This window comes from Rhinoraja longicauda, chromosome 11 (genome assembly GCF_053455715.1).
Source record: "Rhinoraja longicauda isolate Sanriku21f chromosome 11, sRhiLon1.1, whole genome shotgun sequence".
Taxonomy (NCBI): Eukaryota; Metazoa; Chordata; class Chondrichthyes; order Rajiformes; family Arhynchobatidae; genus Rhinoraja; species Rhinoraja longicauda.
The window spans coordinates 52,582,822-52,606,974 of NC_135963.1; the positions used below are offsets into that span (position 1 = coordinate 52,582,822).

At 46.9% G+C, this 24,153-nt stretch overlaps 1 protein-coding gene across 2 annotated transcripts in view; it reads right to left on the bottom strand.

Moving 5' to 3' along the window:
• crb1 (crumbs cell polarity complex component 1) overlaps positions 1–24,153 on the bottom strand; it is a 78,744-nt gene that overhangs the window by 46,740 nt on the left and 7,851 nt on the right. For both annotated transcript variants that reach the window (XM_078407729.1, XM_078407730.1), the window contains exons 2-5: positions 10,048–10,635; positions 7,090–7,285; positions 4,254–4,393; positions 706–888 (exon numbers count right to left, since the gene is read on the bottom strand). In XM_078407729.1, the coding sequence (XP_078263855.1) occupies positions 706–888; positions 4,254–4,393; positions 7,090–7,285; positions 10,048–10,635 (1,107 nt within the window). The remainder of the gene's footprint in view (positions 1–705; positions 889–4,253; positions 4,394–7,089; positions 7,286–10,047; positions 10,636–24,153) is intronic.

The following is a 24,153-nucleotide window of genomic DNA, read 5'->3' on the forward strand; positions in this document are numbered from 1 at the left end:
GGCATGTTTGTCACCTCAGCCCCTGCCGAGTGTTGTTCATCTCTCTTCGTTCACTTGCATCCAAACAGTGCACATCCTTCCTTCCTCTGTTATGACTGCCGATTTAACTTACCAGGCAATGCTTTGCAAGCCAGGTCAGCAAACCAGAGCTTAAGAATTAGCCCACTCCTTGCACTATTATCCCAGTTATGCTTCTCCTCACAACCACAACTAACGTCACTGACAAAAAATAGAGAAATATTAGGTTGCAATTGCTGTAAAACTACATTGCTGGAGAGGTTCCAAAACGTTGTTCCTCCAGACGTGCATCTCAGATTAAAGGCTATTTATTACCCTAATCAGATTAGGTGATGCAATAGATTTTCTCAGTCGTGTTCTGGTTACTTTCGTACGACATTGCACACCACAGGAACAGGCCCACACTGCCTGTGCTGAACTCAATGCCAAGTCAAACTAATCACTGCCTGCACGTCACCTTTCCCTGCATATTCCCGTATAGATATATATATATATAATATCCATATGTGTAAGAAGGAACTGCAGATTCTGGTTTAAACCGAAGATAGACACAAAAAGCTGGAGTAACTCAGCGGGACAGGCAGCATCTCTAGAGAGAAGAAATGGGTGATGTTTCGGGTCGAGACCCTTCTTCAGACCCTTCCAGAGGGGTCTCGACCCGACACGCCACCTAAACGTTGAGGTTACCTGTGTATCCACGCCGACATTTACAGGTGTAGCCAGAAGCACGCTCAGAGCCGGAGACTGCAGGCAAGTCAGTGGCGTTTCCATACACCTTCAGCCAGGGGAGTTCAACACACTGCCCCCCGCGAAGACATGGATTGCTGCTACACGCCCGGATATTCGTCTCACACAGTGGCCCTGTAAAACCTGGAGGAAATGCTCACATAGATAAGATCCGCCTTCACAATCTGGACAGCAAATTCCAGACAGCAAATGACAGCAATCTGGACAGCAAATGAAAATTAAACGAACCTTCCAGATTCAGAGACAGTTTCTGCCCAGCTGTGAATCATCCCAACCCCAACTAGACACCGGGCCCGACTTCCCATCTGCCTCGTTGGAGATCTTTCAACTGTCTCCAATTGGACTTTATCTTACACTAAACCTTAATTCCCTGTATCCTGTATCTGTACACAGTGGACGGATTGATTGTAATCATGTGTAATCTTTCCGCTGACTGGATAGCACGCAACAAAAAAGCTTTTCCATGTACCTCCATACAGGTAACAATAAAAAACTAAACTAACAGGACAAATACTCTCCCCAGAGAGTCATGGAATGAGGGTCACTTGGAGAGGGATCGAGGTGATGGGAGTGGTGAGAAGACAACAAACTCTTTAACTGAAGTCTACTGTCACTAAATTCCTTGAACTAAACTCGTTGAAGTAGAAATTAGTAAATGAAGTACAGGTTAAAAGATGAGTCCCACATCCGAGGAAGGATATGCTGGTGTTGGAGAGGGTCCGGGGAGGTTTAAAGAATGATCCCAGGAATGAATGAGTTAACATATGTATGAACGTATTCAGGGATGTAAATGCTGAGGGTTTATAAGGCGCTGATCAGACCCGAGGTCCCTCTTAAATCTCTCCCCTCCCACCTTCAGCCCGTGGCCTCTAGTTTTAGAGTCCACTAGCCTGGGAAAATGATAGTGAACATTGACTTTATTTGTGCCCTTTGTGATCTTGTGCACCTCAATAAAGTCACCCTCAGCGTCCTACGCTCCAAAGAAAAAAATCCCAGCCTATCCATCATCTCCCTACAACTCAAGTTTGAAAGACCATTCTTAGATTCCCCCTGCGTTTGGAACATTGTGAGGAGTTTTGGGCCCCATATTTGAGGAAGGAAGTGTTGGAGAGGGTCCAGAGGGCGTTTAAGAGAATGATCCCGTGGATGATTGAGTTAACAGTTGAGGAAGGTTTAATGGCTCTAGATTTTTTTAGATTTAGATTTAGAGATACAGTGCGGAAACTGGCCCTTCGGCCCACCTAGTCCGCGCCGCCCAGCGATCCCCGCACATTAACACTATCCTACACACACTAGGGACCATTTTTACATTTACCCAGTCAATTAACCTACATACCTGTACGTCTTTGGAGTGTGGGAGGAAACCGAAGATCTCGGAGAAAACCCATGCAGGTCACGGGGAGAACGTACCAATTCCGTACAGACGGCGCCCGTAGTCAGGATCGAACCTGAGTCTCCGGCGCTGCATCCGCTGTAATGCAGCAACTCTACCGCTGCGCCACCGTGCCACACACAGGCTCTGGCCTGTATCTGCTGGAGTTTGGAAGGATCAGGGGGGACCTCATTGTAACCTACTTCATAACGAAAGGCCTAGATGGCGTGGATATGGAGAGGATGTTTCCAACAGTGGGAGAGTCTGGAACCAGAGGGCACAGCCTCAGAATAAAAGGACGTACCTTCAAAAAGGAATTTCTTTAGCCAGAGCATGGTGAATCTGTGGAATTCATTGCCACAGGCGGTGGTGGAGCCCATGTCATTTGGTATTTTTAAAGTGCAGATTGATTGACATTCTTGATTAGTAAGGGCGTCAAAGATTACAGGGAGAAGCAGGAGAATGGGGTTGAGAGGGAAAAATAGATCAGCTCTGATAGAATGGCGGAGTAGACTCAATGGGCCAAGTGGCCTAATTCTGCTCCTTTGTGAAATGAAACTTGCAGCAGCTCTCACCTCTTTCACTTGGCACTTGTGATCTGTTCTTCCAGTTGCATCTTTCTTGATTGTTTACTCATTTATCCTGCTTTATTCATTCACTCATTATCCACTCTCCTATCTGTCTTCTTTCCAGTTTTTTCCTATTTCAGAGTCTTAGGGCTGTACAGTATGGAAACAGTCCCTAAGGCCCATCTTGTCCATGCCAACAATGTTTATTGTCTATATGGGGCCCAAAACTCCTCACAAGGGTCCCGACCCGAAATGTCACCTATCCATGTTCTCCAGAGATGCTGCCTGACCCGCTGAGTTACTCCAGCACTCTGTGTCTGTCTATAGTCTGATCTGACTAGATAGCACACAAGCAAGGGATTAAAAGTACCATTTGCAAATTTGCCGATGATACAAAGCTGGGTGGCAGTGTGAACTGTGGGGAAGATACTATGAGGTTGCAGGGTGACTTGTACAGGTTGTGTGAGTGGGCGGATGCAAGGCAGATGCAGTTTAATGTGGATAAGTGTGAGGTTATCCACTTTGGTGGTAAAAATAGGAAGGCAGAGTATTATCTGAATCGTGTCAAGTTAGGAAAAAGGGACGTACAACGAGATCTGGGTGTCCTAGTGCATCAGTCACTGAAAGGAAGCATGCAGGTACAGCAGGCAGTGAAGAAAGCCAATGGAATGTTGGCCTTCATAACAAGAGGAGTTGAGTATAGGAGCAAAGAGGTCCTTCTGCAGTTGTACAGGGCCCTAGTGAGACCGCACCTGGAGTACTGTGTGCAGTTTTGGTCTCCAAATTTGAGGAAGGATATTCTTGCTATTGAGGGCGTGCAGCGTAGGTTCACTAGGTTAATTCCCGGAATGGCGGGACTGTCATATGTTGAAAGACTGGAGCGTCGAGGCTTGTATACACTGGAATTTAGAAGGATGAGAGGGGATCTTATCGAAACGTATAAGATTATTAAGGGGTTGGACATGTTAGAGGCAGGAAACATGTTCCCAATGTTGGGGGAGTCCAGAACCAGGGGCCACAGTTCAGTCAGAGAGTTGTAAATCTGTGGAATTCTCTGCCTAAGAAGGCAGTGGAGGCCAATTCTCTGAATGTATTCAAGAGAGAGCTAGATAGAGCTCTTAAGGATAGCGGAGTCAGGGGGTATGGGGAGAAGGCAGGAACGGGGTACTGATTGAGAATGATCAGCCATGATCACATTGAATGGCGATGCTGGCTCCAAGGGCCGAATGGCCTCCTCCTGCACCTATAGTCTATTATCAAACCTGTCTCACTGCATCTTGGTACAGGTAACATTAATAAACCATAATCCCACCTATTCTTTGACAGTCTAAGCTAAGGAAAAATTATCAATGGCACTCACTATCATTTTCATTCAGACATGTGAAAACAGTGGAAAATGTAAATATATATATACGGTCATAACTTCCCCAAATTAGAGAAATTAAGTTTGTACACATGCAATAAATGTTTATTAGTTTAATACGATTCTGATGATGTTTCTAACACTGTAACATCGAATGTTTTGTACAGAATGTAAAAACACAAACCTGGCAGGCAGTGACAAGTGTAATTCCCAGCAATGTCCTGACAGGTGGCGGCGTTGAGGCAGGGATGTGAAAGACAGCTTAGGACATGGATGTCACAGTGTAGACCTGTGTACCCACTGTGAACACACTCGCATCTGTACCTGGGGTATCAGCAAACAAAAGGCAGTCTGCATTGAAATATTAATATATAATCGGTGATCTCTGAGAATAACGAGCAAGCCAACCGCCTTGAGGCAAAATGATTTTCGTTATTAGAATTAAGGATTGCAATATTTTACATTATTTACTCTAGAGGACTGAAACCTTCCCGTTTGACTCTATGAATCTATGACTACCATTCCACTTACTGCAATTCACAGTGGCCACTTAGCCCAACAGCCTTGGGAGTGCAAGGAAACAAGGGCACCTGGTGGAAATCTTTGCAGGGAGATGTTCAGCCACGTACAGTTAATGACGGTAGACACAAAATGCTGGAGTAACTCAGCAGGTCAGGCAGCATCTCTGGAGAGAAGGAATGGGTGACGTTTCGGGTCGAGACCCTTCTTCAGACTGATGTCAGGGGAGGGGGCAGGACAAAGATAGGATGTAGTCGGAGACAGGAAGACTAGTGGGAGAACTGGGAAGGGGGAGGGGATAGAGAGGGAAAGCAGGGACTATCTGAAGTTAGAGAAGTCAATGTTCATGCCGCTGGGGTGTAAACTGCCCAAGTGAAATATGAGGTGCTGTTCCTCCAATTTGTTCTGGCCCTCAATTTGACAATGGCGGAGGCCCAGGACAGAAAGGTCAGATTGAGAATGGGAGGGGGAGTTGAAGTGCTGAGCCACCGGGTGATCAGGTTGGTTAAGGCGGAGTTGTTGAGCGAAACGATCGCCGAGCCTGCGCTTGGTCTCGCCGATGTAGACAAGTTGACATCTGGAACAGCGGATACAGCAGATGAGGTTGGAGGAGGTGCAGGTGAACATCTGCCGCACCTGGAAAGACTGTTTGGGTCCTTGGATGGAGTCGAGGGGGGAGGTAAAAGGTGAATTAATGATTCTACTTTATACTTCGTATGTCATAGTAAGTTTAGTTGTTCGAGGAGAAACGGTTTATCTGTCCAATTCACACAGTTCCCATATCCCGTGGAAAGTGCTGATAATCGCAGCAGATTGCTACAGACACCGTGGGAAGATGCCTCTGAAATGTACTGTATGCCTCTTAGAGTCATACAGCACGGAAACAGGTCCTTCGGCCCAACTGGTCCATGCCGACCAAGGTGCACCATCGACGCTAGTCCCATTTGTCTACATCCCTCTGAACCTTTCCTCTCAATATACCTGTCCAAACGTTATTGTACCTGCCTCAACTACCTCCTCTGGCAGCTCATTCCATTTACCCACAGCCCTCAAACGTTGCCTCTCAGGTTCCTATTGAATCTTGCCCCTCTCACATTAAGCTATGTCCTCTCTGATCGCACCTGACGTACTGTGTGCAGTTTTGGTCTCCAAATTCGAGGAAGGACATTCTTGCTATTGAGGGCATGCAGCGTAGGTTTACTAGGTTAATTCCCGGACTGGCGGGACTGTCATATGTTGAAAGACTGGAGCGACTGGGCTTGTATACACTGGAATTTAGAAGGATGAGAGGGGATCTTATCGAAACGTATAAGATTATTAAGGGATTGGACACGTTAGAGGCAGGAAACATGTTCCCAATGTTGGGGGAGTCCAGAACAAGGGGCCACAGTTTAAGAATAAGGGGTAGGCCATTTAGAACTGAGATGAGAAAAAACTTTTTCAGTCAGAGAGTTGTGAATCTGTGGAATTCTCTGCCTCAGAAGGCAGTGGAGGCCAATTCAATGAATGCATTCAAGAGAGAGCTGGATAGAGCTCTTAAGGATAGCGGAGTCAGGGGGGTATCGGGAGAAGGCAGGAACGGGGTACTGACTGTGAATGATCAGCCATGATCACATTGAATGGTGGTGTTGGCTCGAAGGGCCGAATGGCCTCCTCCTGCACCTATTGTTTATTGTCTCTCAATTTTGATTCCGCTATCTTAGGTAAAAGACTCTGTGCAATTACGCTATCCATTCCTCTCATGATTTTATACATCTCTATAAGATCACCCAAGGTAGACACAAAAATCTGGAGTAACTCATCGGGTCAGACAGCATATCTGGAGAAAAAGATTACGTGACGCTTCGGGTCGAGACCCTTCTTCAGACCGAGTCGGGGAAAGTTAGACGAGAGATATAGATGGTGATGTGGAGAGATTTAGAACAAATGAATGAAACATATGCAAAAAAGTAACAATGATAAAGGATAAAGGCCATTTAGCTGTGCGCTAGGTGAGAACGAGCTGGTACGACTTGGGTGGGGGAGGGATGGAGAGAGAGGGAATGCAAGGGTTACCTGAAGTGAGCGAAATCATTATTCATACCACTGGGCTGTAAGCTGCCCAAGCAAAATATGAAATGCTGTTCCTCCAATTTGCGCTTGGCCTCACTCTGACAATGGAGGAGGCCCAGGACAGAAAGGTCAGTGTGGGAATGGGAAGGGGAATTAAAGTGTTTGGCAACTGGGAGATCCCTCGGCCTCCTACGCTCCAAGGAATCAAGTCCAAGCCTGCCCAACCTCTTCCGAGAGCTCGGGCCCTCGATGCCCAGCAACATCCCCTTCAGGGCCTCTTAGAGACAGTCTGACCCAAAACGTCACCTATTCCTTCTCTCCAGAGATGCTGCCTGACCCGCTGAGTTGCTCCAGCACTCTGTGCCTAACATCCTCGTCTCATCAGTTGGCTGCTGACACTCGAATCAGGGGGCCATTGCCTCCGTGACTTTGCCTGTATTGTAACTTACCCATTGGCTTCATCAATGCACCTCCCTCCATTCTGACAGGGGCGGGTCGCACATTCGTTGAGGTCTGTTTCACAGATGCTGCCCGTGTACCCTGGAGCACATCTGCAGGTGAAGCCCACAAAGTCATCCTGACAACGGCCCCCATTCAAGCAAGGCTGAGACGAGCACTCATCGACTTCCACTTCACAGTCCGTGCCTACAAAGTACAACCCAACACATTAGGGATAGGCTTAGGGTTTTCTTTAATCGGAGTCAACCTATTGGCCAAGTATGTGCACGTACAAGGAACTTGACTTGGTGCACAAGGCACGTATACTGCAGATGCTGGTTTACACAAAATGCTGGAGTAACTCAGCAGGTCAGGCAGCATCCCTGGAGAGAAGGAATGGGTGATGTTTCGGGTCGAGACCCTTCTTCAGACTCAAGACAATTCATGTCATTTTGGCCTCCGGTTTTGACTACGCCAAGCCCTACGCCAGGCTATCAAGGAAACATCACAGGTGGCAGAGCGGAGTAGTCAGTGGCTCTGGCTGAAGAGGAAAGACCCCATCTGGTCTCCCAAATAAGCCGGCTAGGCAGATGCAGAGGGGGGTGGTTCTGGGACGCCAGAATGCACTGCTGAGCCTACTGGGGACGTCGTGGGTCCAATCAGCAAAACGTCGATGAAAGTAGGTGCCCACTTGATAACCCCAATGACGTGTCTGCCTAGCCTTTCTCAACACGGGAGGAGCATAGGTGAGTGCATAAGCCTCCCATCACCACCGGGAGCAAGTTGACATTTGGCACTTTGGATTTCTAACATCTTGTCCTGTGTATTTGGAAACATTTAGACCGATGTCAGGGGAGGGGGCGGGACAAAGATAGGATGTCGCACATGGTAAAAACACAATGTACAGCAGACAATTTTAAAAAAACATTATAATTAAAAAATGCAAAAATAAAGTGCAAGAGTAAAAAGGGGCAGATTTGCTATACACTGATCAGCCAAAACATTATGACCACTGACAGGTGAAGTGAATAACATTGGTTATCTTGTTACAATGGCACCTGTCAAGGGGTGGGATATATTAGGCAGCAAGTGAACAGTCAGTTTGTCAAGTTGATGTGTTGGATGCAGGAGAAATGGGCAGGAGTACAGGTATGTAGGTTAATTGGCTGGGTAAATGTAAAAAATTGTCCCTAGTGGGTGTAGGATAGTGTTAATGTACGGGGATCGCTGGGCGGCACGGACTTGGAGGGCCGAAAAGGCCTGTTTCCGGCTGTATATATATGATATGATATGATATGAGGAGTAAAGACCTGAGTGACTTTGACAAGGGCCAAATTGTTATGGCCAGAAGACTGGGTCAGAGCATCTCTGAAACGGCAAGGCTTGTGGGGTGCTCCCGGTCAGCAGTGGTGAGTACCTACCGGCAGTGGTCTGAGGAGGGACAAACCACAAACCGGCAACAGGGTGTTGGGCGCCCAAGGCTCATCGATGTGCGAGGGCAACGAAGGCTATCCCGTCTGGTCTGAACTGACAGAAGGTCGACTGTGGCACAAGTCACAGAAAATGTTAATGGTGGTCACGGTGGGAATGTGTCACAATACACAGTGCATCGCACCCTGCTGCGTATGGGGCTGTGTGGCCGCAGACACGTCAGAGTGCCCATGATGACATAATGTTTTGGCACATCAGTGTATATGTAGATATCTAAAGTGTACTTGGAGAGTTCATCAGTGTTTGGCTTCCAGACCAGCATGTGATGGTGTAGAGTGGCACGTAAATTAGTTTTCGTTCATTGTCACGTGGACGGAGGTACAGTGAAAAGCTTTTGTTGCGTGCTAACCAGTCAACAGAAAGACAATACATGATTACAATCGAGCCGTCCACAATGTACAGACACAGGATAACGGGAATAACGTTTAGTGCAAGATAAAGTACAGTAAAGTCCGATTAAAGATAGCCCGAGGGTCTCCAATGATGTAGATAGTAGCTCAGGACTGCTCTCTAGTTTGTGATAGGATGGTTCAGTTGCCTGTTGGAGCTGGGAAGATACTGTCACATAAAATGAGATACAATAGAAGGATGAGAGGGGATCTTATCGAAACATATAAGATTATTAAGGGGACGTATAAGACACGTTAGACACGTTAGAGGCAGGAAACATGTTCCCAATGTTGGGGGAGTCCAGAACAAGGGGCCACAGTTTAAGAATAAGGGGTAGGCCATTTAGAACGGAGATGAGGAAAAACTTTTTCAGTCAGAGAGTTGTAAACCTGTGGAATTCACTGACTCAGAAGGCAGTGGAGGCCAAGTCTCTGAATGCATTCAAGAGAGAGAGCTAGATAGAGCTCTTAAGGATAACGGAGTCAGGGGGCATGGGGAGAAGGCAGGAACGGGGTACTGATTGAGAATGATCAGCCATGATCACATTGAATGGCGGTGCTGGCTCGAAGGGCCGAATGGCCTCCTCCTGCACCTATTGTCTATTGTCTATTGTCTAATACTATACATGAATATAATCAAGTTGAACTGAAGTACAAGACATAGAGCAAAGAAGAAGATACAGAGGGCAGACTACAGTTTAGCTCAGTTTGGAGAGATGTAAACAGGCCCTTTGGGCCACTGAGTCCACACCGACCATCGATCACCTGTTCACACTAGTTCTGTTATCCCACTTTCTCATCCACCCCCCATGCATTATGGGCACTTTGACGAGGGCAATTAGCCTGCAAGCCCACTCATCTTTGGGTTCTTTGGGATGTGGGAGGAAACCGGAGCACCCCGGAGGAAACCCGCGCAGTCAAAGGGTGAATGCTGCAAACTCCACACAGACAGCAGCCCAGGTCGGGATCCAACCTGTGTCACTGGTGCTGTGAGGTAGTGGCTCTATCCTCTCCATCGCTGTGCTGCTGTGCTGCCTGCCAGCATTGTAGAGCATCCCAAAATAAAACCATGCAGGATGGAGCTTTTACCTGTCAGCCCAGGTGGGCAGAGGCAGAGGTACTTGTCGATTTTGTTCAGGCAGGTGGATTTGTTCCTGCAGGGGTCGGAGGCACACTCGTCCACTTCGATCTCACACAGGCCGCCCTGGTAACCGGGCACACAGAAGCAGGAGAAGCTGCCGGGCCTGTCTCGACACACAGCGCCGTTCTGGCAGGGGTCTGACGCACACCCGTGCAGGTGGGCTGAGCAGTCGTTGCCCGTGTAACCTGGCGGGCAGACGCAACTGTAACCCGCGCCAGCGTCCACGCAGGTGGCGGCGTTCACGCACGGTAGGCTGGCGCACCTTCCGGCCTGGGTCTCGCAGTCGGCCCCGGTCCGACCAGGCGGGCAGAGGCAGGTGAAGGCAGCCGTGCCCAGGGCGCCGCTCCTGCAGGTGGCGCCGTGCGGGCAGGGGCCCGACGCGCAGGCGTCCAGCAGCTCCTCGCAGTCCTTCCCCGTGAACGCCAGGGGCTCCCGCGGACAGTGGCACAGGTAGTCGTGCAGCGCGCTCTCGCAGGCTGCGTGGTTCCGGCACGGGCTGGAGAGGCATCTGTCCACAGCCGCGCCAAAGCACCAACCTAGAGACGCAAACACAGGACACAGCGAGTTAATCACCAAACAGGAACGCTACTCACGGGGGGGGGGGGGGGGGGGGGGCAGCACAGTGGCACAACGGTAGAGTTTTAGAGATACAGCGCGGAAACAGGCCCTTCAGCCCATCGAGTCCACGCCGACCAGCGATCACCCCGTACGCTCGCACTATCCTACACGCTAGGGATAACTTACAGTGGGCCAGTTTACCTACAAACCCACACGTTTCGAGGACGTGGGAGGGGAACTGGAGCACCCGGAGAAAATGCACGCAGTCACAGGGAGAACGTGTAAACTCTGTACAGACAGCACCCGTAATCAGGATCGAACCCGGGTCTCTTGTACTCTACTGATGCGTCATTGTATCATCCTGTGCAGTTGTTGCCTTACAGCGCCAGAGACACGGGTTCAATCCTGACCACGGGCGCTGTTCTGTGCGGAGTTTGTACATTCACCCGTTAACCGGGTGGGTTTTCTCCGGGAGCTCCGGTTTCCTCCCACATTCCAAAGACGTGCAGGTTTGTAGGTTGACTGGCTTCTGTAGATTGCTTCTAGTGTGTCGGATGAGAAACTAGGATAACATGGAATGAGCGTACAGGCGATCGATGGTCGGCGTGAACTCGGTGAGCGGAAGGGCCTGTTTTCACGCTGTATCTCTAAACTAAAGTAAATCAAGAACCAGAGGACATAGGTTTAACATGAGAGAGGAAAGATTTAGTAAGAACCTGAGGGGCAACTTTTTCTACACAGAGGGTGGTGGGTGTATGGAACGAGCTGCCAGAGGAGGTAGATGAGGCAGGTACAATATCATTTAAATAGGATAGGTTTAGAGGGATTATGGACCAAATGGCAGAGGCATCATGGATAGGGCATCTTGGTTGGCGTGCACGAGTTGGGCTTGAAGGCCCAGTTTTGTGCTGTATGACTGAGTCTAACAGAATGCTCACTTTCGTTCTCCTAGAGAAGGCAGAAGAATGGGGTTGAGGGGGAAAAATACATCAGCCATGATCGAATGGTAGAGCAGGCACGATGGGCCAAATGGCTAATTCTGCTCCTGTGTCTTATGGTTCCAGTGAACTTGAAGGATTTTGTGGAGACAGTGTTGTTGGTATCTTGAGGCGGCTGCTGTTTATAGTTACATCTCAGAAGGGCATAGGAGCGCTATAGTCCTATGGCAGACACAAAAAGCTGGAGCAACTCAGCGGGTCAGGCAGCATCTCTGGAGAGAAAGGATGGGTGACGTTTAGGGTCGAGACTGAAGAAGGGTCTCGACCCGAAACATCACCCATTCCTTCTCTCCAGAGATGCTGCCTGACCCGCTGAGTTACTTCAGCGTTTTGTGTCTACCTTCGATTGAAACCGAGCATCTGTAGTTTTTTTTTTTCCTATGGCATTGGAACAAGCATTGGTACAAGGACTGCCGCTGCTTGGGGGGTTGTGAAGCTAACTGCTGTGTAAAACCTATGTGCCTTCAGTCAAGACAGGAGGTCTCCATCGCAGAGAACAGGCTTCAGCGCACATTTTGATCAGTGCAGTCAGTAACACAATCATGATCAAAGAATAGTCGGAGAGCAGCCATCAGCATGAAAGATTCCTTCAATTCTCCAGTGCAATCGGGATTCCCAGTTTGCAGGGCTTTTTGGACTAAACTCAAGTGACCACGTGCGCCAAAAGCCAGTAACAGTTCTGTTCCTCGAGAGACATAGCTTTGGACTTGAGATATACAGCACGGAGACAGACCCCGACTGCAAACTGAGACTGTGCCGACCAGCGATCAACCCGCACACTGGCATTATCTTACACACCAGGGACAACTTACAATTTGCAGAAGCCAATTAACCTACAAAACCTGCCCGTCTTTGAAATGTGTGAGGAAACCAGAGCACCCGGAGGAAACCCTCACGGTCACAGGGAAAACGTACAAACTCCACACACAGACAGCACCTGTATTCAGGATCGAACACGGGTCTGTGGTGCTGTAAGGCAGCGACTGCACCACTGTGCAGGCAGTTCTGACTGGCTACCATAACTCTGCTGCATAATTGTATATACTTCTATCAGGTCTCCCTGCACCCTCCAGCATTCCAGTGAAGTCTCCAGACTACAGATCTTCTCCCCTGAATACTGAGAGGTGTATTCTTGTTATGATGACATGAGTTGAGAGCTCAGTTCAGAAGCAGGCATGAAAACATAGAAAATAGGTGCAGGAGGAGGCCATTTGGCCCTTCGAGCCAGCACCGCCATTCATTGTGATCATGGCTGATCATCCATAATCAGTAACCTGTGCCTGCCTTCTCCCCATATCCCTTGATTCCACTAGCCCCTAGAGCTCTCTCTAACTCTCTTTTAAATTCATCCAGTGATTTGACCTCCACTGCCCTCTGTGGCAGAGAATTCCACAAATTCACAACTCTCTGGGTGAAAAAGTTTCTTTCCACCTCCTTTTTTAGACTGTGGCCCCTGGTTCTGGACTCCCACAACATTGGGAACATTTTTCCTGCATCTAGCTTGTCCAGTCCTTTTATAATTTTATACGTCTCTATAAGATCCCCTCTCATTCTTCTAAACGCCAGTGAATACAAGCCCAGTCTTTCCAATCTTCCCTCATATGGCAGTCCCGCCATCCCGGGGATTAACCTCGTGAACATTGCAGTCTTGAGCAATAGTCTGGAAGCAGAGGTCCTGGCATGTTTGAGGCAGTGTCACGAGGCATTCCAACATAAAATTAGAAGAGGAATAGATGGGGTACACAGCCAGAACCTTTTTCCTCAGGGTGGAAATGTGAAGGACTAGAGGGCGTAGATTTAAGGTGAGAGGGGCAAAGTTTAAAGGAGAAGCACTGGACAAGTTTTTTTTACACAGAGGGTGGTGGGTGCCTGGGCACGCTGCCAGGGGGTGGTGGTGGCGTCTAAGAGGCTTTCAGGTAGGCACATGGATATGCAGGGAATGGAGGGATATGGGATATGTGCAGGCAGATATGAATTAGAAGAGAGACACAAATACTGGAGTAACTCAACGGGACAGGCAGCATCTCCGGAGAGGAATGGGTGATGTTTCGGGACGTTTCAGACTGAAGAACGGTCTTGCCCATTCCTTCTCTCCGGAGATGCTGTCTGACCTGCTGAGTTATTCCAGCATTTTGTGTCTATCTTCCATTTCAACCAGCATCTGCGGTTCCTTCCTACACAGATAAGAATTAGTCTTGGCATCATATTCGGCACAGAGATTGTGGACAAAGGGCCTGATCCTGTGCGGTATTGTACTATGTTCCACATTCTTTTAGGATAAGCGCCTGTCCCACTTAGGCGATTTTTTAGGCGACTGCCGGCGACTGTCATAGTCGTAGCAGGTCGCCGAAACACCGGCGACTGGACCCCCCCCTATGACAATGTCTATGACAAGCTCCAACAACCTACCACCTAGTCGACGTCAAGCTACGGCAAGCTACCGACAACCGGCGACCCAATCGTCACAACTTAGGACGTCCACCTACGACCGCGCCTACGACAACCTACGACCGCACAGGCGACAACCTACGACAACCGAAGTCAACCTACGTCCACCCGCGACAAGCTACGACCGTGTCGGCGACAACTGAAGACAATTCAAAGGTGTTTATTCACAAAATGCTGGAGTAACTCAGCAGGACAGGCAGCATCTCAGGAGAGAAGGAATGGGTGACGTTTCGGTCGAGACCCTTCTTCAGACTCAAGATAATTCACGTCATTTTGGCCTCCAGTTTTGATGCCGCTACCTGTCGCCGGTTGACGTAGGTAGTCGCCAATGGAATTCACCGCTGTATCTCAGCACCTGCGACAACCTACGCCACCCGGCGACAACCTGGCGACAACCTACGACAACACCCATGTCAGGAGACGTCAAGCTATGATCATTGGCGTCAAACCAACAGTCGCCGAAATTTTTTAAACATTTCAAAATCCAACGGCGACCAGAAAAACGCTTTTGGAGACTCTTTGGAAACGACTCACGACCGTACAGACGACACCCCGGCGACCGTGTGGCGGCAGCCTAGTCGCCAGTAGTCGCCTAAATAAGACAGGGGCTTTAGTTTATTCATAGGTTCATAAATTCATAAGTGATAGGAGCAGAATTAGGCCATTCGGCCCATCGTTCACTCTGCCATTCAATCATGGCAGATCTATCTCTCCCTCCTAACCCCATTCTCCTGCCCTCTCCCCATAACCCTTGACACCCGCACTACTTAAGAATCTATCTGTCTTTGCCTTAAGTTTAACTTAGATTATTGTCACGTGTACTGAGCTACAGTGAAAAGCTTTTTTGTTGCGTGCTATCCAGTCAGCGGAAAGACTTCACACGATTACAAGCAAGCCGTCCACTGTGTAGAGATACAGGATAAAGGGAGTAACGTTTAGTGCAAGACAAAGTCCAATTAAAGATCGTCTGAGGGTCTCCAATGAGGCAGATGGTAAGTCTGCCCCTGGTAATATTCGTACATATTAATCATCAACATTTGCTGTGAGATTATCTGAATGCATTCAAGAGAGAGCTAGATTCTGAATGCATTCAAGAGAGAGCTAGATCGAGCTCTTAAGGATAGCGGAGTCAGGGGGTATGGGGAGAAGGCAGGAACGGAGTACTGATTGAGAATGATCAGCCATGATCACATTGAATGGCGGTGCTGGCTCGAAGGGCCGAATGGCCTCCTCCTGCACCTATTGTCTATTGTCTATCTGCAAATAAAACATTTATAAGTATAAAAACACCATTGAACATGTGTATGTGTCGGAAGGAACTGCAGATGCTGGTTTACACCGAAGATAGATACAAAATGCTGGAGTAACCCAGCGGGGACAGGCAGCATCTCTGGAGAGAAGGACTGGGTCGAGACCCCTTCGTATGATGCACTTCTATAATTGCACTCACATTGTGGAACATATTCATTGAGAACGGTACCTGTGCCTGTAAATGATCAAAGCCGGAGACCGGGAATTAAGAGATTGCACATCAAACGGAAATTGGGTGAAAATCTAGATTTCTCTTTGAATGAGATAATTGAAGTGTTACTACAGTGTTATAAATAAACGTTAAACATTTTTGCTGCACCGAGCAGCTGTAGTAAAAACCGCCCTGTATTCCTACTTAAAACAAAATTGCAATCCAGTCTGCGGATGAATGTTGAATATACATTTTGTCTGTGCTGATGAAACGGGAGAAAATGTGTGTGTGATGAGCGCTGAAGATTGGAGGGCTAGTCTGCACTTACACCAGGGCCGGTGATTGAAATTTCTTTTGAAATGCAAAAATAATGAGCTGGACTGGTGCCAGGTCACAGCGAGGGTCGGCTTGAAGTGCCTGTGTCCCTACGTAGAGTGGAGCTGGGAGATTTGCCCTGCTCCGCACACCATACACTGCCTCTGCACACAATTCAGCTTCCTTCAACTGCACCCACACACCTGCATCGAATACAATTCCCTTCACGGTACCACTTTAGAAGCTTAACTTGCAGCCTTGCAATCAAGTTGCCATATTTCTCATTGAGAAATTGGTTCATCTCATAGTGTATTGGCACAGTGGGGGGGGAATCATTTTTGCTTTTCAGGCAAGGCTTTTCTTTCCAACACGGATTATTTCATGTTAAATTAAATAAAACAAATCTGACATGTCAGATGTTCCAGAAGAAAAAAAACACAATTAACTGCTGGATTTGGGACCTTTGTCAAATTATTCTTGACAAATATTGGGCACGGGGATACCATTAGCGTGCGCACAAATTGATTTCAAAATGTCAGCTTTGATGACTGATTTATTTGTTGGCTTGCTTTGAAAAACCAAGAGCATGACCACAGCTACAAGTGTCCATCCTCTGACATGGGATTTAAACTAAATCCTAATCGTATCGAAACGTATAAGATTATTAAGGGGTTGGACACGTTAGAGGCAGGAAACATGTCCCCAATGTTGGGGGAGTCCAGAACAAGGGGCCACAGTTTAAGAATAAGGGGTAGGCCATTTAGAACTGAGATGAGGAAAAACTTTTTCAGTCAGAGAGTTGTGAACCTGTGGAATTCTCTGCCTCAGAAGGCAGTGGAGGCCAATTCACTGAAAGTATTCAAGAGAGAGCTAGATAGAGCTCTTAAGGATAGCGGAGTCAGGGGGTATGGGGAGAAGGCAGGAACGGGGTACTGATTGAGAATGATCAGCCATGATCACATTGAATGGCGGTGCTGGCTCGAAGGGCCGAATGGCCTCCTCCTGCACCTATTGTCTATTGTCTAATTACTGCAGGACACCCCCAAGTCAGGTGGGGGTAGTCTCCTCAAGGATTAAAAATGAAGCAGTCTGGGAAAGCAACTAGATGTCCAAAATAAGACTTTGTGCCAAAGTTGACGTTGTCATATAGAAAGGAGGAACTGCAGATGCTGTTTGGACTGGAGTAACTCAGAGGTCAGGCAGCACCTCTGGAAAATTAAGACACAAAATGCTGGAGTAACTCAGAGGGACAGGCAGCATTTCTGGAGAGAAGGAATGGGTGACGTTCCGGGCCAAGACCTTTCTTCAGACTAGGAACATTTCCTCACTGGGAAATTGATTGATTAATCGATTGATAGGTACTTTATTGTCACATGTATTCGGTACAGTGCGAATCTTTGTTTGCATGCAGTACAAGTATGCAAGAGTCACCACGTAATGGATGCCAACAAATTTATAAAGGTATTCAATGTAGTCCCTCTTCCTTCATCCCCAACTCCCCCGCCCCTCTTAGTTCTCAGCGGCCCCCTCCACACCAAGTCCCTTTTTGTTCTCGCTGCCCCCTCCCCCCACCCACCCACCCCACATCGAGTCCTCGCAACATGAATAGATAATGTTATCATAAAGAAACAAGGAACTGCAGATGCTGGTTGTACTGGAGTAACTCAGAGGGTAAGGTAGCTCTGGAAAACGTGGATAGGTGACGTTTTGGATCGAGTCCCTTCTTCAGTCTGAAACATCACCTATCCATGTTCTCCAGAGATGCTGCCTGACCCGCATTTTTCGCCTACACTCATAAAACTTGTTCAATACTACAAATGAGCCTGACAATAAGCAGTTTCAGCTGCATATTTTTTTACCAAACTAACTCTTAAATTAAGAATTGTATACCTTAAACAAGGAATCTCTCGACTATTTGTTCAGAATTAACATCCGTAAGAAGTAACTAAAGCAATGGTTCTTTATTGTCACATGGACGGAGCTACCAAGCGTACAGTTCAGTCTTAATCTTGCTATACAGAGGCACAATCATACTCAAGTACAAGAATGTAGATGGGGTAGACAGTCAGAAACATTTTTCCCCAGGGTGGAAATCAAGGATTGGAGAGCATTGCTTTAAGGTGAGAGGAATAAAGTTTTAAATGGAGGGTCAGGCAGCATCTCGGGAGAGAAGGAATGGGTGACATTTCGGATCGAGACCCTACTGCAGACTGATCAGTCTGAAGAAGGGTCTCAACCCGAAACGTCACCCATTCCTTCTCTCCCGAGATGCTGCCTGACCCGCTGAGTTACTCCAGCATTTTGTGTCTACCTTTGATTGAAACCAGCATCTGCAATTTTTCTCCCCTAAAGTTTTAAATGGGATGTGTGGGGCAAGTTTGTTTTTTTAACAGAGTGCCGTGTGCCTGGAATAAACTGCCAGGGGTGGTGGTTGAGGCAGATACACAAAGTGTATCTTTGAGAAGCATTTGGATATGCAGGGAATGGAGGGATATTAATCTTGTGCAGGCAGAGGAGATTAGTTTATCTTGACATCATGTGTGGGAAGGAACTGCAGATGCTGCTTTATACTGAAGATAGACATAAAATGCTGGAGTAATTCAGCAGGTCAGGCAACATCTCTGGAGAAAAAGAATAGGCGAAGGTTTGGGAAGGAACCATTCTTCAGATTGAAAGATTGAGAACGCCAGAACAATATATGGCGGCAACAGATGGCCTCAGGAAGGCTGGAGTCCATAATGGCCCATTGTTGGCTGGGGAAGCTGTACTGACGACAGGGAACCAAGGATGCCAAAGGTGGAAGTAGAACAACTATCATCTGTGGTACAGACGTTGTGGGCCGAAGGGCCTGTTCCTATGCTGTGCTTTTCAATGTTCTATGATTTATTTAGATTTAGAGATACAGCGCGGAGACAGGCCCTTCGGCCCACCGAGTCCGCGCCGCCCAGCGATCCCCGCACATTAACACTATCCTACACACACTAGGGACAATTTTTCCATTTACCCAGTCAATTAACCTACGTACCTGTACGTCTTTGGAGTGTGGGAGGAAACCGAAGATCTCGGTGAAAACCCACGCAGGTCATGGGGAGAACGTACAAACTCCGTACAGACGGCGCCCGTAGTCAGGATCGAACCTGAGTCTCCGGCGCTGCATTCGCTGTAAAGCAACAACTCTACCGCTACGCCACTGTGCCACCCACCTATGGCACCTGAGTGCCAGTATAAATCTTGTGCTCAAATGCCTGCAGCGTTACTCTAAGCTACAACCTTCCCCTGGATGCTTGCCTGTTAACACTGAGCCACTGCGAACAATTTGAATTTTAAAATGTTCAACGAGGCTCCAGTTTAACCGGGAATAAACATTTAGTATGCCTGAGAGAGGGGCTATGATGAGCCCACATCTCACACTGGATAAACTGCCCAAAGTCAGACAATAGGGAGTAGTAGTACATAGGATTTAGTACATGTGTAGGAAGGAACTGCAGATGCTGGATTAAACCGAAGATTGACACAAAAAGCTGGAGTAACTCGGCAGGTCAAGCAGCATCTCCGGAGAAAAGGAATAGGTGATGTTTTGGGTCAAGACCCTTCCTCAGTTGGTCTCGACTCGAAACGTCACCTTTTCCTTCTCTCCACAGATGCTGTCTGACCCACTGAGTTATTCCGCCTTTTTGTTTCTTTCGAGGATTTAGTACTCTCTTTGTTCACGCATTTCAGCCCCTTTTTCCCCCCGTTCCTGATCTCAGAAATGGCAAAGATGAGGTGCCTTCACCTCCACACCTCAGTCAGATCACAAGCACCTCTTCTGATCGGTTACCCTAGAAATTTAACTTTGGGGGGGGGGGGGGGAGGGAGGAAGGGTTGGGTGGTGTGTTTGGGGGAGGGTTGCCACAATCTTACTCCCAGGATCTTGTCAAAGACAGAATTAGTTCCATATGCCCTTTTTGTATCTGGGACTTTTTGGCTATTGTTCTCTGAAAGTTTCCCAAATTGAACAGCATAAAGGCTTTGAACAACATTTTGAATAGTGTGGATACAGGGAAATGCAGATGCTGGTTTACAAAACAAAGACACAAAGATCTAACTGGACTAACTCAGCAGGTCAGGCAGCGTCTCTGGAGAACATGGATAGTTGGCGTTTTGGGTTGGAAGAAGTGTCTGAAGAAAGGTCCCAACTCGAAACGTCACCTATCCATGTTCTCCAGAGATGTTGCCTGACCCGCTGAGTTACTCCAGCACAATGTGTCAACATTTTGAACAGCATTTGACCAAGGTCATGAACAATCTTTTCCAATTGATACTGCGTCTTCTAATTGTTGTATTTGATGCTGCTCTCTCTGTTTTGTTTAAGAAATCTCTGTCTTTGTTCCTCACTATTTCCCTGGGTTTCAGCCTGTTTACAATCTATTTTATCTTCCCCGTGTTAATTTAATTCTATTTTCTTCAGCTCTTATTATAAAAAAATATAAATCTTAAAGAAAATGACCAACAAGGGAATAGGTTTTGTGCAAAAGTAAAATGGAGTCACAGGTGTGTGAGGTTACGTGAAGATAAGAAGGAACTGAGAAATTCGAATTTTTTTAATAAAACAGCATGGTAGAAAAATGGCTGAGATAGAGCACAAAGGGAGGGCTGATTTATTATCTACTTTCTGCCAAGAAGGGTACAATTTGCTCGAAGATAACGTGATATATTAACCACCAGACACCCTTATAATGGTGCAAACTGTTGGAAATAAAAGCTTGCCATTGTCTGAACCAATACGGTAATCAGGATTCTTTTCAAAACAACGTATTAGGTGATTAATGTGGAAACAAACACTGCTTAAAAGATGTAGGAAGGAACTGCAGATGCTGGTTTACACGGAATATATAGACATAAAATGCTGGAGTAACTCAGCGGGACAGGCAGCATCTCTGGAGAGAAGGAATGGGTGACGTTTCGGGACTGAAGAAAGGTCTCAACCCAAAACATCACCCATTTCTTCTATCCAGAGATGCTGCTTGCCCCGCTGAGTTACTCCAGCATTTTGTGCCTATATTCGCTGCTTAAAAGATGTCATTGAGGTGCCACGTTTGCACCATAACTCAGCTGACACCCGGAAATCATTTTAAAGCTCTGGTATACTCAGCAGGCAGTCTGTCAGCTTTGTTCCTCTCTCCACAGATGCTGCTTGATCTGCTGAGCGTTTCTAGCAGTCCTGCTTGTATTTGATTTAATGATGGCAGCATGGTGGTGCAGCGCTAGAGTCGCCTACTCACAGCCCAAAGACCCAGGTTCGATCCTGGCCACGGCTGTTGTCAGTACAGAGTTTGCACATTCTCCCCGTGACTGCTTGGGTTTTTCTGGGTGCTCCAGTTTCCTCCCACACTCCAAAGACGCGCAGGCGTGTAGTTAATTGGCTTCTGTAAAAAGGTAAATCGTCCCTGGTGAGTAGGATCGTGCCAGTTTACGAGGTGATCGCTGGTCAGCATGGACTCAGTGGGCCGAAGGGCCTGTTTCCACGCTGTATCTCTAAAGTCTAAAGTAAAGTCTAATAAGGGTCGAGTTTTTTTTAACCATTAAAAATTATTCATATGATCCGCTTATGACTAAAAGGTTACGTCAGTTTATTAGGTCAAAGTATTCCACCTATTGATGGGATGAGAACAAGAGTAGCATTTAAAAGAAATAATTGATGACAATAATATAGAAAGTCACATCTCCTCTCCTTCTGAAGTATCTATTATATATTTAACTAGGATGCAAAATGTTTATATCAAGAGATTGAGGCCACATTGAGCATGTGATCATTTATTTTAATTATTTTAATCCCATTTTAACCTCCAAGCTAAAACAGCTCGCTTGAAGAATATTAACTGAAACATATTAAGCGCATTGAGAAATTCTACATTTCAAGTCAGTGTTTTGCCAAAAAATACTGGAAGTTGGGTTAACATTGTTTAGAAAATCCAGCCTCTATGATGGTAGTTCGAGTCATTTCTGAAGTAGATTTGAGCCTCTGCCAATATTGCTAATGACTTCAGCAAAATGACCAAAATAGAGGATCTGGCGAGCATATCAAAAATTGGAAGATAATTATTAACGTACCATCCATCTCAAAGCTAATGCATTGTAAACATAACATTTGGACAACCTTAACCCATAAATGGTATTGGTATCACTCAGCAAGAAATAGCTATTTTAAAAAAATGATTAGTTGAATTTATTGCATTATTATTTAGTACTTTCATGCTTGTGGAAAGCCTCTTAAAAACATGATATGATGAGGATTTAGAAGAAAATTTATGTCTAAACTATGTGGATCCATGTCAAAACCATGTGAAACTATTTCACCTTTACATTGGGATGCACCCAATGAACTATTTTCAATATATCATTCAATTCTCATTTGGTGTAAAGAACTTTGAAGTCTTTTATTTGCTTCAGCAAACATTGGAGTTTTGAAAATCAATGCAGCTAGTGCTCTTTTGAATAACTATTGGTTTAAAATTCTCTGATTTACTCATTATTTCCAGATGCACCCCATTTAGTTTGGTTTAGTTTAGAGATGCAGCGTGTAAACAGGCCCTTCGGCCCACCAGGTCCCTGCCGACCAGCAATCACCCGCACACTAGTTCTATCCCACACACTAGGGGCAATTTATAGAAGCCAATTAACCTACAAACCTGCATGTCTTTGGGATGTGGGAGGAAACCAGAGCACCCGGAGGAAACCCACACAGTCACAAGGAGAAAGTGCAAACTCCGTACAGGCTGGACCCGTGGTCAGGATAGAACCTGTTATTGAATCTGGTTACCGGTGGCGCTGTTAGGCAGCAACTCTGCCGCTGTGCCACCATGCCACCCATATTCCACTATCACACAGTGATACATAATGCTGGAGTAACTCAGCGGGACAGGCAGCATCCCTGGAGAGAAGGGATGGGTGACGTTTCGGGTCGACAATCATGTCTGGCAATAGAAAATAAGCTGTAGGCAGATGAGGAATGTGAACCAGTTTGTAAACAACACACAGAATGCTTTTGTATAAAATCAGATAGTCTGCTATTCAACGAGAAATCTTTCATTGCACTCAATATATAATATTTGTTTTTTTTACATGAATATTATTTAGAACGATTGAACTACACTTGGGAAAGAAAAATTATGTGCTGGAGGATTTCAGTGGATCAGGTAGCATCTGTGGAGACAATGTTTCGGGTCGGGAGCATTCTTTAGTCTTGTGCAGGAGGAGGGAAGAAGCGGAGAAAGAGTCTTGAGGGCAGGACAAAGCCAGGCAAGTAATAGGTGGATACAGGTGAGGGGAGGTTATTGGCAGATTAGTGATTGTGAAAAGGGATGGCACAGTGGTAGAGTTGCTGCCATACAGCGCTCAATCCCGACTACGGGTGTTGTCTGTACAGAGTTTGCACGTTCTCCCTGTGAGACCGCATAGCTTTTCTCCGGGTGCTTCAGTTTCCTCCCACACTCCAAAGACAAGCAGGTTTGTCAGTTAATTGGTTCAGTAAATTGTCCCTGGTGTGTAGGATAGAATTAGTGTATCGGTGATAGCGGTCGGTATGGACTCGGTGGGCCGAAGGGCCTGTTTCCACGCTGTATCTCGAAACTAAACTAAATATGGTTGGCACGGTGGCACAGCGGTAGAGTTGCTGTCTCGCAGGGCCAGAGACTGCTGGAGGTGGAAAGGAGACCAAAAGCTATCAGTCAAGGACAGAAGAGGGGTGATGTGCAGGGCAGGCAGGAGGGATATGGGTGAAGGGGGGAAGGGGCCTTTGCTCCAACCATTTGCCCATGCAAAGCACTCCTCTCCAATTTCAAGAAACACTCCTGAGCCCCTCCTCACACCAGAAATGTGCGCACATTTCTCCCACCATCTCCCTCCACCTTATCCATCCGAGATGTAGAAACAAGGATCTACAGATGCTGGTTAATACACAAAACGACACAAAAGTACTGGAGTAACTCAGCAGGTCAGGCAGCATCTCCGTGAGAACATTGATAGGTCCATGGGACCCTTCAGATTGATTGTAGGTTGGGGAGGGGGAGAAATCTGGGAGAGAGGAGAGACAGGACAAACTGTGGCAGGTAATAGGTGGACGAGGTGGGGGGGGGGGGGAGGGTTTTGATAGCCAGATGGTTGGAACATTGACTAGAGGACCACTTGGTTGAATTATACTTTAAATCTCTTTATTGCTACGGATGACTTTGCTTTAAAACTTCCACAACATGGTGCACTTCAGCAACTATCTCAGATTCAGTCGCAGATAT